The 13,836-nt window shown below is 32.0% G+C and overlaps 2 protein-coding genes across 6 annotated transcripts; one reads left to right on the forward strand and one right to left on the reverse strand.

The window, feature by feature from the left end:
• The first annotated feature begins 4,181 nt into the window (after positions 1-4,181).
• LOC149905860 (lysine-specific demethylase RAD23A-like) lies at positions 4,182-5,503 on the forward strand. The gene has a single exon (XM_090105777.1). It carries the CDS (start codon positions 4,280-4,282, stop codon positions 5,258-5,260), a length of 981 nt encoding a protein of 326 aa, XP_089961903.1. The 5' UTR covers positions 4,182-4,279; the 3' UTR covers positions 5,261-5,503.
• A 2,145-nt stretch (positions 5,504-7,648) lies between these two features.
• On the reverse strand, positions 7,649-13,142 carry CrebB (Cyclic-AMP response element binding protein B). 5 transcript variants are annotated; one of them, XM_090105749.1, is made up of 7 exons: positions 12,993-13,142; positions 12,506-12,670; positions 12,248-12,397; positions 11,805-11,964; positions 11,428-11,499; positions 9,821-9,946; positions 7,649-9,726 (listed from the first exon to the last, which is right to left on the reverse strand). In XM_090105749.1, exons 2-7 carry the CDS (start codon positions 12,653-12,655, stop codon positions 9,536-9,538), a joined length of 849 nt encoding a protein of 282 aa, XP_089961875.1. In that variant the 5' UTR covers positions 12,656-12,670; positions 12,993-13,142; the 3' UTR covers positions 7,649-9,535. The 5 variants fall into 5 exon arrangements, with proteins under 5 accessions (XP_089961875.1, XP_089961873.1, XP_089961874.1 ...); XM_090105747.1 differs by having other exon boundaries at positions 7,649-9,738; XM_090105748.1 differs by having other exon boundaries at positions 7,649-9,738; positions 12,854-12,993.
• Positions 13,143-13,836: the final 694 nt, after the last annotated feature.

The raw sequence follows: 13,836 nt of genomic DNA on the forward strand, positions 1-13,836 counted from the left end.
TACCTAAAAATTTCGTAAGCCAAAGAGAATACAAATACTATAACTCAATGTCTTGCTCGTACGCCACAATATATCAACCAGAAAACCACAAAAATTAGCGAGGGTCTATTATACAAAGTTGATAATCTCGCTCGTTACGACCACAGGCTAACGACACTGTCGCCACTTATAATAACTCAAGATCAGCTAAACGTAGTAATAATAGTTCCATGCTTAGATTGCGCGCGGAGACCAATCCTTAATCTAAGTTTTCAATCTATAGTGGTTTAAAGTTAACTCAAAAATGGTGCATTTTCGTAAATTTTCTAAAAAAATCTTAGAGAAAGTGTAAGAAATGTTATTGTATGCTATATATTCGTGATCTACTCAATAAGCTCTTTCATTTGATACCCCACACGGCATGTTTTGGAAATTTTTATTTTTTTCTTTGTATGCCATATTTAATTACCGGGGTGGGGGGAGGGGGACCACAAAACTGGTTGGCAACATCTGTCTATAGGATGTCTGGGATCTATACAATATATATCAGAAGTCAGATTTAGGTCCGCTATTTTTGCAAACGAACATCTCCTTGGAGCCTGCTCTAATTATTATCAAAAGTAGTACTAAAAGTTTATGACAGTCTGAACGAAATTACATAAATATACAGGGTGTACCAAAAAGTAGTGATGAACGGAAGCTGAGAGGTAGAGGACCTAGAGGGCTATCCGAATCACCCCCATGTATGTTATGCGATTTTTCGTATTTTCGGAGCTATGACGATTTTTTCAATTTTTCACCTATCGCCGAGTACGATGATATTTTCACTCATGCTGACGTCAATGATTGCGGAAGATGCTTGATTTTTTTTTGTGTGCTAAGCTGAAAGATAGGCCAATTCAGTATGGTAACATTTACTATCGTTAGATCTTTGAATGGAATAAAAAAAAGAATTAAATGGCAAGAAAGATAAAATTACCCAGTATGTTCACCACTTCAAGGGCCCGTAAAAAAACAAAATCACATAAAAAAAGTTTTCCGTTTGACTTTTAAAAACTTGCTCTATCTATCAGATAGCTACGCTGAAAATTTCATTTTATTATTCAGAAGGCTTCAATCGAAAAATTTAAATCTAAATGTGGTAAGTGCAAAAATTGAATTAACATGATGATCATTAAAACCAATAAATAGGTGTTTAATTACCAGAAATTTTTAAAATAACCCCGCTGTTGCTCAATGCAAGTGCGACATCACCGTAAAAAGTTGTCTTTTAAATGTCTGAATGCCCTTTTATCATTTTTAATGGTTTCTTCTGCTACTATGAATTTCCGGGTTATTTCGTCCAAATTGTGGCAGTCTCTCGTCTTTGTAGTATCCCCACGGAAAAAAATCAATAGGGTTTATGTCCGGGGACCGCGCAGGCCAGGCTAAAGGGCAAAGATACCCTGAAAGATGGATTGGTCGTTGCAGCCTGCGCATGCGCCGGTGACGCCTGCCTTAAAGCCTGGCCTCCACGGTCCCTCGACCTAAACCCCATTGATTTGTTTCAATGGGAATATTAAAAAGACCTCGGCTACATGAGAGAATGCCACAATTTGGACGAAATAACCCGGAAATTCATAGTAGCAGAAGAATCCATTAAAAATGATAAAAGGGCATTCAGGCATTTAAAAGACAACTTTTTACGGTGATGTCGCACTTGCATTGAGCAACAGCGGGGTTATTTTAAAAATTTCTGGTAATTAAACACCTATTTATTGGTTTTAATGATCATCATGTTAATTCAATTTTTGCACTTACCACATTTAGATTTAAATTTTTCGATTGAAGCCTTCTGAATAATAAAATGAAATTTTCAGGGTAGCTATCTGATAGATAGAGCAAGTTTTTAAAAGTCAAACGGAAAACTTTTTTTATGTGATTTTATTTTTTTACGGGCCCTTGAAGTGGTGAACATACTGGGTAATTTTATCTTTCTTGCCATTTAATTCTTTTTTTTATTCCATTCAAAGATCTAACGATAGTAAATGTTACCATACTGAATTGGCCTATCTTTCAGCTTAGCACACAAAAAAAATCAAGCATCTTCCGCAATCATTGACATCAGCATGAGTGAAAATATCATCGTACTCGGCGATAGGTGAAAAATTGAAAAAATCGTCATAACTCCGAAAATACGAAAAATCGCATAACATACATGGGGGTGATTCGGATAGCCCTCTAGGTCCTCTACCTCTCAGCTTCCGTTCATCACTACTTTTTGGTACACCCTGTATAATCTGAAACATACGCAATATTAATACATACATATAAACAAATTAAATAATAGAAAGGTTACAAGATTAACATTACAAAAAAAAGGCTAAATGCGAGTCGGACTCGCGCACGAAGGGTTCCGTACCATTAAAATCACTAAAATGTTCTGTCAGTTAAAAGTAATCGAGCGAAAATTTTAATAAATATATACTTACAAAATAAACATTATAGGTACTCCTTTTTGGGCAGTTGTGTAAAATTTTAATATAATAAAGGCTATTTCTCATCTCATTTCAAATTATACTTAAAAAAATATTTTTTTACACGCTTTATATTAGCTTCACCTGTATGTTTGTAACCGACTTCTTTGGGCGCGATTTTTTATTAACAACTAGCTTTCCGCCTGCGGCTTCGCCCGCGTTTTAAAAAAAACCCGCATAGTTCCCGTTCCCGTGGGATTTCCGGGATAAAACCTAGCCTATGTCACTCAGAAATGATGTAGCTTGCCAACAGTGAAAGAATTTTTCAAATCTGCCAAGTAGTTTCGGAGCCTATTCAATTCATACAAACAAACAAACAAACAAAAAATCAAACCTTTCCTCTTTATAATATTTGTATAGACGATAGCTAGAAGTAGTCCGTCACTAAGAAAGTCGTAAAAATTTACGCCCTTTTAAGCGACGAGTTTTTAAATTCAACTCTATCACTAAGTTCATAAAGATTAAATTTGTACTTCTTTCCAAGATAGTCTCGTGGGGAGTGCGGTTCAATATCGCGTTCTAAATTCAACTTTATCGCTTAGTCCATAAAGTTTAAATTTGAGTATATTTTCTTTCCATGATAGTCTCGTGAGGCCACATCAATGATCGAGTAAACATGACTCGATTATTTGTCTTGATCATATCGCTAAACGATACATCGATTTAATAATTATTTATTAATTATTATTTTTGTTTATTTAATAACAAGTAAACCACATCGAATCAGACCCTGAAAAATGAAAGGGTTCTATTCCTGAGCATACTCAAGCGTAAGAGAAAAAAAAAGACTCGATTAGTAAAGTATTTCGGTCGCTATCGTGTTAACAAGAAAATCCTCCGCACATACAGACACACGGACGTCCAAGACAGAACTTTTTTAAACTGTTTTTTAACTAGTTTAAATAACAAAAATGACATCAAAAATATCATGAATGTTAAAAATAGTGTTTTTTCTGAATATGTGTGTGTATGTATTATCTTACAAGTGCAATGTATGATACATAAAGACATTTTAAGTTTGAAAAATCAGATGTTTTGCGCGAAGTGGCAGTAGTACCCACCTCAACGCTTCGCTTATGAGGCGTGCAATAATTTAACAAATTCAATGATGGACCTATACGGACCTTACGGTAAAGAATACGATTTTGATAAAATTCACCAATTTTGCTACGGATGAGGTGCTATCGTGTAATTTTTTTAATACCCAAAATTAAAAAAAAAAATATTAAAAAAAACTACAGGGGACCTAACGAAAAAATTGTGGGACCTTAAAGGACCTAACGGAGACCTATCGATTAAGGTCATTTCTGACCCAAAATTCTATGGATGGGGTGCTAAAGTGTATTTTTTTATACCCAAAATTAAAAAAAAACTAAAGGTGACCTAACGAAAAAATTGTGGGACCTTAAAGGACCTAACGGAGATCTATCGATCAAGGTCATTTTCGACCCAAAATTCCATAGATGGGGTGCTAAGTTTGCATTGGTAAATCACAAGCGTCCACAAAAATTAATGAATAGTATAACAAATATGTAACTACAATTTTTAATATTTATTTTGTTAAATTAAATAATAAGTAAATTTTGGTATTTTATGATATATGAAATATTTTTTTATTTATTTAATGAAATAAAATAATAATTGATTATTTGTTACGATTATCCAAACACAAATGACATTTAGGAAACGAGGTTATGTTTACTGGTTAATTTTGTCGAGTCAGAATAGTTATCTTCGTAACAAGAGTTTTAAGAATTTCAGTAGGAATACGAAAGTTAATCAAGATGTTGGTGACATTAAAAACATTACAACAGCAAACATTTCAAATTGAAATAAATCCGGACGAAACCGTTAAAGCATTGAAACTTAAAATTGAAGTTGAAAAAGGCAAAGATTATGCGGCAGACAATCAGAGACTTATTTACGCAGGTAAAATTCTACTTGATGACGATGAACTTAAGAAATACAACATAGATGAGAAGAAATTTATTGTTATAATGGTAACAAAGCCCAAAACAGCCGAAGTTCCGCAAACATCTACATCCGCTCCTGAAGCTGGTGAAAGTACGTCAACAGAGAGCGGAGATGGTAAAAACAAAAAAGCAGAGGAAGCGCCGAAAACATTGCCAGCGCCAGAGCCGGAACGCGCTGTTGAACCAGTAGCTGTACCAATTGATCCTGAGTTTGAATCTACTGTTCAAAGTATTATGGACATGGGTTATAATCGACAACAGGTAGAACAAGCTCTCCGTGCCTCTTTTAATAATAGAGAAAGAGCAGTTGAATACTTAATAACAGGTATACCTGATGACATACTGCAAGAACAAGAGGCAGAAGAAAGCGCAGATGATGATCCTTTAAGTTTCCTTCGTGATCAACCACAATTTCAACAGATGCGTGCAGTAATTCAACAAAATCCTAATTTATTAAACACTGTTTTGCAGCAAATTGGACAATCTAACCCTGCACTTTTGCAAGCTATAAGTCAACACCAACAAGCTTTTGTGAGAATGCTCAACGAACCCGTGAATGCACCATCTGGTGGTGCTGCTGTTACAGCTCCAGAAGAAGTTGTTGTTCCCGAAAGTCAATTAAATCAGCAGCCACAAAATGTCATCCATGTTTCACCCCAAGACAAAGAAGCTATTGAAAGATTAAAAGCATTAGGTTTTCCTGAACATATGGTTATTCAAGCTTATTTTGCTTGTGAAAAGAATGAGAATCTTGCAGCAAATTTTCTTTTGTCACAAAACTTTGATGATTAACAACATAATTAAACTTATTTTTTAAGACATTGTTTACTTATATAAATTTCGGAGCCTAAATAGTTCTTATCTTTTGCTTTGTATATTTGATTGATATGATTTATGCAGTTATAAAAAAGAAGCCATAATTATTAAAATATCTGCAAATGTACCTTATTTTAATTACAAAATTCAAAATTGTTATTTTTTCAGGTATCTATGTACTTTCAGTACTGAGTTTTAATAAAATAAAAAGTGAATAAATTGTAAATGTATTTTCTTACTCATGATATGGTAGATTATTATTTTTTGTTACATTTCACCTTTACTTGAGCTATCAATAATTCACAGAATATTATACTTTTAATACTGTTGTAAGTTTCATGTGTTTTTTTGTAAAAATAGAAACAAGAAGAAACAACTCAGTAAATAATGAAAATATCAAAATTTATAAAAAGTGTCACCTTTTTTAATCTAAATTCTAGTCTTAACTATAAATCTGTACCCTTACTGTATATCTTAATATTATAAATGCGAAAGTTTGTATGTTTGTTTGTTACTCCTTCAAGAAAAAAAACTGCTGAACCCATTTTCATGAAATTTGCAAACAGGTGACAGAGTTTTTTTGATTGACACAGGATAGTTTTATCTCGAAAATCTCACAAGCTAGTATAATAATATTTAGAAATACATGCTGACCCATGAAACTTCGTGGAATGTTCCCATTATTGCAACATACTAGGTACATTGTCTGCTCCTATTGGTACTATGATATTATTTATCCCATAGCCGTAAATTAAATGTATCTACTATCCAACACAAATATTTCATTATATAGTTCTTGCTCCTCACAAGTAAAACAAAATAATATGTATTCTTGAGTAGTATACTGCATGTATACCTAGGTAGGTGTAGGTATAATATGTAGGTAAAATTATGTTGTTGATGCATGGATGATATGCTCTGGATGCAAGCAAAGCACAGAGTGAAAACTTTAGATATTTATTAAAAAAAATAGTAAGTATTTTATTAAGTGTCGGTCGCCCGAGTCGTCCAATGACCTACGTATAATTTCGGTGTGTATTTGTATTCATCCATTTATTTACGATACTAATTAATTATTGTGAACAATTCACACTTTATTGCTCTAAGAATAATACGACAAAGAACATTAATAAGATTTTTATTTATTAAGAGAAGTTGGAATTTATTAAGTTCCAGCAAATGAAATGATCCTGAAAAAAATGCGAGTCGTCAGTCGTCATGTTACTTGCTCTGTGTCGTCTTGGTGTCGTCACGGGACGCCTGGCAGATATGAAACACCTTACACAACCTAATATAAGCTGTTTATAGACTAGTAGCAGTCCGCCCCGGCTTCGCCCGTGGTATCTTTTGTTACGTTGTTTACGTTTTTTTCATAAGAACCAACCTCGTACTTCAAGAAATAGATTCCATTTCCGCAGCGCACGCGATGACAGAATTTTTATTAAGAAATTTATTACACCTTGGGTTACATTATTGCATTTTTGGTAAGGATCTCTTAATTTTTTTTGAAAATGCAATAGGTATAGCCTATCTTGCTCAGTGAAGATGCAGCTTTCTAATGGTGAAAGAATTTTTGAAATCGGTCCAGTAAGTAGTTTTTGAGTGAAAACCATACATACATAATTATAAACCTTTCCTCTTAATAATATTAGTATAGACGTACATATAATCATATAGCGTTAAATCTGTTTTAGATGTTTCACAACAACAGTCCTCAAACGAGTAAATTAACTTCCTTCATAAGCTTATAAAAATAAATTTGGGCTTGATTCCTTATATGGCAAAGAGGTCGACTTAAGGGTCGACTATTGTTTAAGTTTCAAGTTCAAAGGTTGTACTTACTTCATAACGTGTGGCAAAAAAAAAAACTGTAAAAATAGGTACTTAATTATTTTTAAATTGTCACAACTAGAAGAAATTTAATGGGAATTTGAAATAATTAATAAAAAAATCATCAAAATTGGTTCACCCAGTCAGAAGTTCTGAGGTAACAAAATAAAAAACAATCGAATTAGAACCTCCTCTTGGTATGTTGAAAATTTGTTGGAACATGGAGATTCCTAATGTCATTATTGTTTTTCTTCATGTATTTTCAAAAATACCAGAAAATCTGTAGGAACTATTCAATATCAAATAGTACATTACGCCAGTATACAGTAGGTACTTTGTGATATTATTTATTATGATAGTGTTTAATTTTTTACTTTCATTAGTTCTGTAAAGGAAGATTGAGGGACTTCATTCTAGATAAATGATGCTGGTTAAGTGTGATAGTTGTTTTTTAATGATCTGGTTTCATCACAGCTAAGAATATTATCCTAAATAAAATGTATAATAATATATTAAAATAAAATAACCAAGAAGTACATCAAACAGTTAATATTATTAATATTTATAAATAGCATAAGTTAACATAAAAAGCTATGTTGGTATAAACTTTATCCAATCTAATTTAAAAGGCACTTTCCACAATGTCTTACATTAATTGTTGCCATTTGCCACTAAAGACATGCGTCTACTTTGTTTGTAAAACGTAACAAAAAAACTAATAACAGTACAAACTTATACATAGAGTTCGGCATGATATTAATGGCAATTGACTACCTACTTATAAAATCTTATATTTAATAATGAATCAAGTCAATTAATTACCCTCCAAGAAGATTAAAATGATAAGATAATGTAAAGAAAATTAGTAAAACTCCACATATTGTAATTTTATCCATAGCAAAAAATACTAAAATAGGTTTATTTTGTATAAACTAACCAGCATAATAAAACCTCTTGTGATATGCGAAGTGAGTCAATTTTCGTTCAATTTACTTCTTTCATTTTAATATGTACAATATAATCAAACTTTATATAAATACAATCTATACATATCTAAGCTATATGTACACACTGTACATTTCATTTTTATGTGTGAAATTTAGTACATCACTAATTTAAACTGTACATTGCAATAGGGTTATTGCACGAATGAACTAAAAAATAACTTTGGCTTATCTATTAAATCACCATATTTAGGCGTTTATAATACCTAAGCAACTTAAATGAATGGTTCACAATCGGTAATTCTGTTCACTTCATAAAATGTGCTATAGATGAGTTGTAATTGTAATATGACTATTTACAACTCATAGTTACATATAATAAGAAATAACAAAAGTATATACTTCTGAATAAAAATAATAGATAGGCTTTTTTTGACAATTAATAGGTGAATGAGGAATGAGGCGATGGCACGAAAAAACCTCTGTTGTATGATTTAAAAAAAACATATCCTATACATTACTATTAATTAGAAATTCTTGTGAAACAAAATATTAAAAGTGAACTTATTAACATGTACAACCATGAAATATACTGAAGATATTTAAGGGATTTTTTAAGAAAACATTTAGTTGCAAAATAATGTCCAACATTTTCGTGTTCTTTGAAGGTCCCAGATAGAACCGATAAATTGATCGAGAGCGTTATTACGATACAGGTTTTCACTTTTTTTATCTCGTTCTAAGAAAAGCGGACAGATATAGGAATATAATCAGGTATAACAAGACAATTATCGTAATAACGCAACCACAACATATTTAATATTTATATAGGCTTTCTAGTATAGATTATAATTAAATTAATATATCAACAGAGCTTCTGTCACCTTTTTTCTAGTAATACATCAGAACATTTTACAGGTCGTCATTGAAAAAAAAAGAAAACTTATTGTATTGAGACAACACATTTTAACAGATAAGTATTGATTTTTGCAACATATCATAAAAATAATCAACTAGATGACAAAAAAACAATAACATTATAGAATATGATCAAATAGATAAACATATCAATTCTAACAATACATTAAGATTTATCAAATGATAGATGAAAATCTACTCAAAATAGACTTTTTATATAAAATTCATTATTATTACTTTAGTTTGCAGGTAGTTTCAGATAAAAATATAATATTATTTACAGGTCTTAATTAGATAGGTGTTTATAAATTGTTGGTGTTTTTTTTTTATTTCTTGGTCTATATTCAAGGAGTTGACTTCGAAAGTATTTTAATAGTAAATGACACTATTGGCAATTTGTTGTTAAATTTTTCAGTATGTTTGGACTCAACTGAACATTTTTATCATCACAGCTTCTTGAGCCGTTAGAATTTTATGTACTCAGCATAGATATTGCCAATGTGTGCCTCATGGCATCTGCCAGCATTTTCAATGGCACATCTGGCTAGCCAGCTGGATCTCATTCTGTTTTTTGTTGACAATATAGCTCCTTTAGTGACTTTAGCTCTTCTATTAAGGCTTTGTTTTGATTTTCCAAAACAGCTACTCTATTTTCTAAGCATTTAATGTACTCCTTCTTTTTACGCCGACATTCTCTGGCGGCTTCACGGTTTTTCAAAAGGCGAAGTTCGCGCTTTCGTGTCTGATCTTCTAATATAGGACCTATAAACATAGCACCATTTGTTCATTTCTTAAAAAAAGTAATGCTAAAGAAATATCCTAAAAAAGAAGTATTTTTACTAACCCGGCACATAAAACTGTCCATCTTGGTTAGTGGTAGCATATTGTACTATGGCGCCGCCGCCAGTAGTACCCGATACCGCCAAAGTATGAAGACCACTCTCTGTTTGCAAAGCTCCCGCTGGAATAACTGAAAAAAAAATATTATAATCCTTATATGGTATTTAGTGATGTTCATACAATTATTTGAAATTTCAATTTTGACAACACTTATAACTTGATATAAAGATTGTGCTCAATATTTTTTTTAAACAATTGGTTTTTGTTGATTTAATTCAATTCAACATAATAATAGTACTTATATATTATCAAAATAATCATGTGTAAATTATATAGGTCTACTTATGTATAAAGAATTCGTGATTATATTAGTGGGTATATAAAATATATAAATTTGCATAAACATACACAATCATTATTTATTTGTACAATTAAAAGCAAGCATTTTATTTAAATGTACAATCAAAATATACAAAAATTAGTACCTACATTACGTATCCACTAGCTAAGTAAATGATTATCAACTTTGTAGCAAACATGACACAGCTGCTAGAATGACGTCATTGTCATTGGTTTGAGCGCGATTACGTCATTTTGCGTGAATAAATTGAAGCATGAATAATATTAAAGTTATACCACAAAAAGTTAACAGAATAAAAACTTAAGACTTAAATATCCTTATGATATTAAATTATTATCATGTATAATATAGAAATTAAATACCTAAGTATATAGATTTAAATAACAAAATGGATGTTCTTGAAACTTTCTAAATAATAAAAAAAATCAAAGTAATTCAACCATCAAATTATAAAGATACAAGGTGATTATAAAGAGGGTAGGTTAAATAATATCATCTTGTATTATACCTCACTCATCAGTCATACCACATCATAGTTTATCTCAGTAAAGCTAGAACTAGAAAGCAGCAAGTAATACTTTCCTTAAAAATATATATAATAAATATGGTCACCCCAAACATGTAACATTATATAATTTGTAAAATACAAATAATAAATTATGAAATAAATAATCCCACCATGTGCCATAGTCAATTATAGCAAATATATATTCGAAGAGTTGACTTCTTCATGATTGGATTAAAGAAATCTAATATAGATAGTGCAATTATAAAAACTTTTTAATGAAGCTTTTCCAAGCTCCTCAAATATATCTTCTTATACAGATACCAATAAAACCAATCACTGAAATCTAATTTAATATTTAGCCATTCTTCAGTTTTCAATGGTGTAAATAATACAATTTTCTTTTCTAATATATAAAGATAAATAGATCAGATATATAATAGATTATAAACTTTGCATTGCACATTGAATTCATTAACAATAAGGGTTACCATTAAAGAACATTTTGCGGCACCTATAACTAGTGAGAAAGGGTCAACGAAGAAGGATTTTATGAATTCAACAGACCACCATGAGACTAAATCAAGACCGAGCCAATGTGTTGAGAAACAAAAAATGATGGTGTACACCAGAAGCTAATGGTTATAAGCCGTGAAGGAACACGGTATGGTTGTGATACATTGTAACAGGTTAGTGACATGTTGCACACAGAAACCAAGTGTCAGCTGCAGCACATTTAACTAACCTGGTGCAAATGACAAAGGAGATGACAGCGACACTTCATTCTCAGGTCCTGGTTTAGTTCCCATGCGATTTTCTGTAAGACCATATTTCCTTGAACTGTTTGTCTTAACTCCGACCCAGTTAGATGTGATTTGAGTTTTTATAAAAGGATTTACAGATTTTTTTCACTAAATATATTATACAAGTTCAGGAATGGGAATCTGCATGCTTGGTGGGGTGTATAGGGATGCTAAGTCTTATAAAAACAATATAGGCAACTATAAACTGAAATAAAATGATACATTAATATTTGTCATAGCACATTCTTTATATCTTTGTGTAGAATTGTTGACTACTGCAGCACCTAAACATAATATGTTAAAAAAATTATTATCATACCAGCTATTTCTGCTCCTCCCAAGTCATTCAATATTTTACGATATGACGGCCGCCTCGTGAGCATTTCTCTGTAATTTCTTTTTGGACTTTCATCATCACTACCACTTTCGTCACTTGATTGTCCTTGTGTGCTGACAACTGTATTAGGCTCTGGCTTAATCTATAAAAAAAAGCAATTATAATAATTTAGATTAAATATTTTTGATAATAATAAATAAAGTTATTCTCTTTTATAACTTTCATTATTGAGTAACATACAATAATTTTTGTTTAGACTTTGCACTATGTACCTACCAAAAATAATAAAGAAATCTTAATGTTTCAAAGTCTTGTACTAATATAAACCTTGATAACATAAGATTCATTAAGTCACTCTTCACAATCCTAGTATTACTATTACTTTAATTCTAAAAGGTTTTAATTTAAATAATTATAAAACTTACTTGTAATGTTTGTAAAGTTCCTTGTGTTGTGTGTATAACAGAATTTGGTTTGCTTACAAGAATCACATTGCCTTTTGGTAATTGCACTGACTGTATATTAGATGCTGTTTGAATCACTGATTGTTGATTTGGTTGGATTACAGATTGCACCTGCAAATGTATAATATTGTTATTTGATACCAACCGTATAAGATACTAATAGTAAAAACCGATAAGCACCACACTGTAATATATTTACAAACATAAACAAACAATAACCTGTGCTGATGGAGCCTGTGTAGGTAAAGTTAGTTGAACTATACTCGTCACGACAACATGCGGGGCTGTATTGGAAGACCCCGGGCTGGCCAATGGATCCGCAACATTCGCTCCGCTCGGTGTACCATTCTCCTCAACCATTCCGTCCATGCCAAACTAGCTCACCTAAAATATTCAAGGTCAACGTTCTGTGTTTCTTGAAGAACTTTAAGTATCATAAGCATGCAGCGATGTTACTGTTACTTTAGTCTCATCAGTCATCATAGTGATACTGTTGATAGTCCCTATTGGTGACATTCTAAAACTGAACTATCGCGTCATAACAAGGAAAATTTTCCAATTGCGTACATTAGCTTGTAACATATTTCGGGACCAAAGCGTTGTATGGAAAAGTTGAGCAATAAGGTCACAAGTAGACATCATGTTTGTGAGCCCAAATTTAGGCGACCGTGACAGACCGCAAGATGTCTTCAATACAAGCACTCACCAGTTACGTATTCCTCGTCACCGTATATGCTGCGTCCGGAGTGGGCGAACGGGACGGTACGTAGTAGCCACGTCAACTGCGAGAAGACTCGTCACTGGCGGAGACCTATGATCTTGTATGCGTCATAACAATATGGCCGAAATTGTCAGGCGCATGCGCTGTGATCCAGTGCTTTCAGTAACAGATTAAATAAAGTTAAACAACTTTATCAATCTGTTTAATCTATAATAAGGTTCACAGATAATGTCTAATCTGTGAACCTTATTCAATCAAATTAATATTTTTGAAGTGAAACTTCTATATCGGGGTTGTAAAAAAATTTAGTGTAACATTTTGCCGTTACGCGCCATCTTGTTTTTATCCCTACCACGCGTGATTCATAAGGTCATAAAGAAGTTTCACTTCTTACCCCTCGTTTTCACCAAAGTATAATACATGTATTTTACAAATTTGATGCAATGTTTTCGTTTCTCATAGACATGTGTAAAACATGTTGTATACAAAATTTGATACATGTAGGATAACTTATATGAAACTTGTTGGTTGAAAACTTCTAGTTGCCTGATCTAAGTTGCCTACATGTTTATGATCTCTTGTTTTTGTTGTAGCAATACTTGTAGAATTCGAGACAAATTCAGTCGTACCTACTTTTATAATTTCTAAAAAAAAAAAACTTGTGATATGTATGTATGTTGAAAACTTTATCCAACAAACATGGATAAAGTTTAAAACTTGTTTGTTACTAGTATTATACAGAAATTGCAATAAAATAAACAATACTTATCTAAACCACGACTGTGTTTTGTAGGTGAGAACGCTATCAATGGATCAGACAAGTTCTACT

The sequence above is a fragment of the Colias eurytheme genome, chromosome 9 (assembly GCF_061535395.1).
Source record: "Colias eurytheme isolate Ceu_HAF_F1 chromosome 9, ilColEury1 Martin Lab GWU primary, whole genome shotgun sequence".
Classification (NCBI taxonomy): Eukaryota; Metazoa; Arthropoda; class Insecta; order Lepidoptera; family Pieridae; genus Colias; species Colias eurytheme.

Excerpts from the sequence above, each read along its gene's own strand:
- LOC149905860 (XM_090105777.1), top strand. The coding sequence starts at position 4,280 with ATGTTGGTGACATTAAAAACATTACAACAGCAAACATTTCAAATTGAA.
- CrebB (XM_090105747.1), bottom strand. The coding sequence starts at position 12,655 with ATGGACGGAATGGTTGAGGAGAATGGTACACCGAGCGGAGCGAATGTT. Across the intron at positions 11,965-12,247 it reads GAACTTTACAAACATTACAA|ATTAAGCCAGAGCCTAATAC; the intron begins GTAAGTTTTATA and ends TTTTTTTTATAG. Across the intron at positions 11,500-11,804 it reads GGGAGGAGCAGAAATAGCTG|AAAATCGCATGGGAACTAAA; the intron begins GTATGATAATAA and ends ATGGTCTTACAG.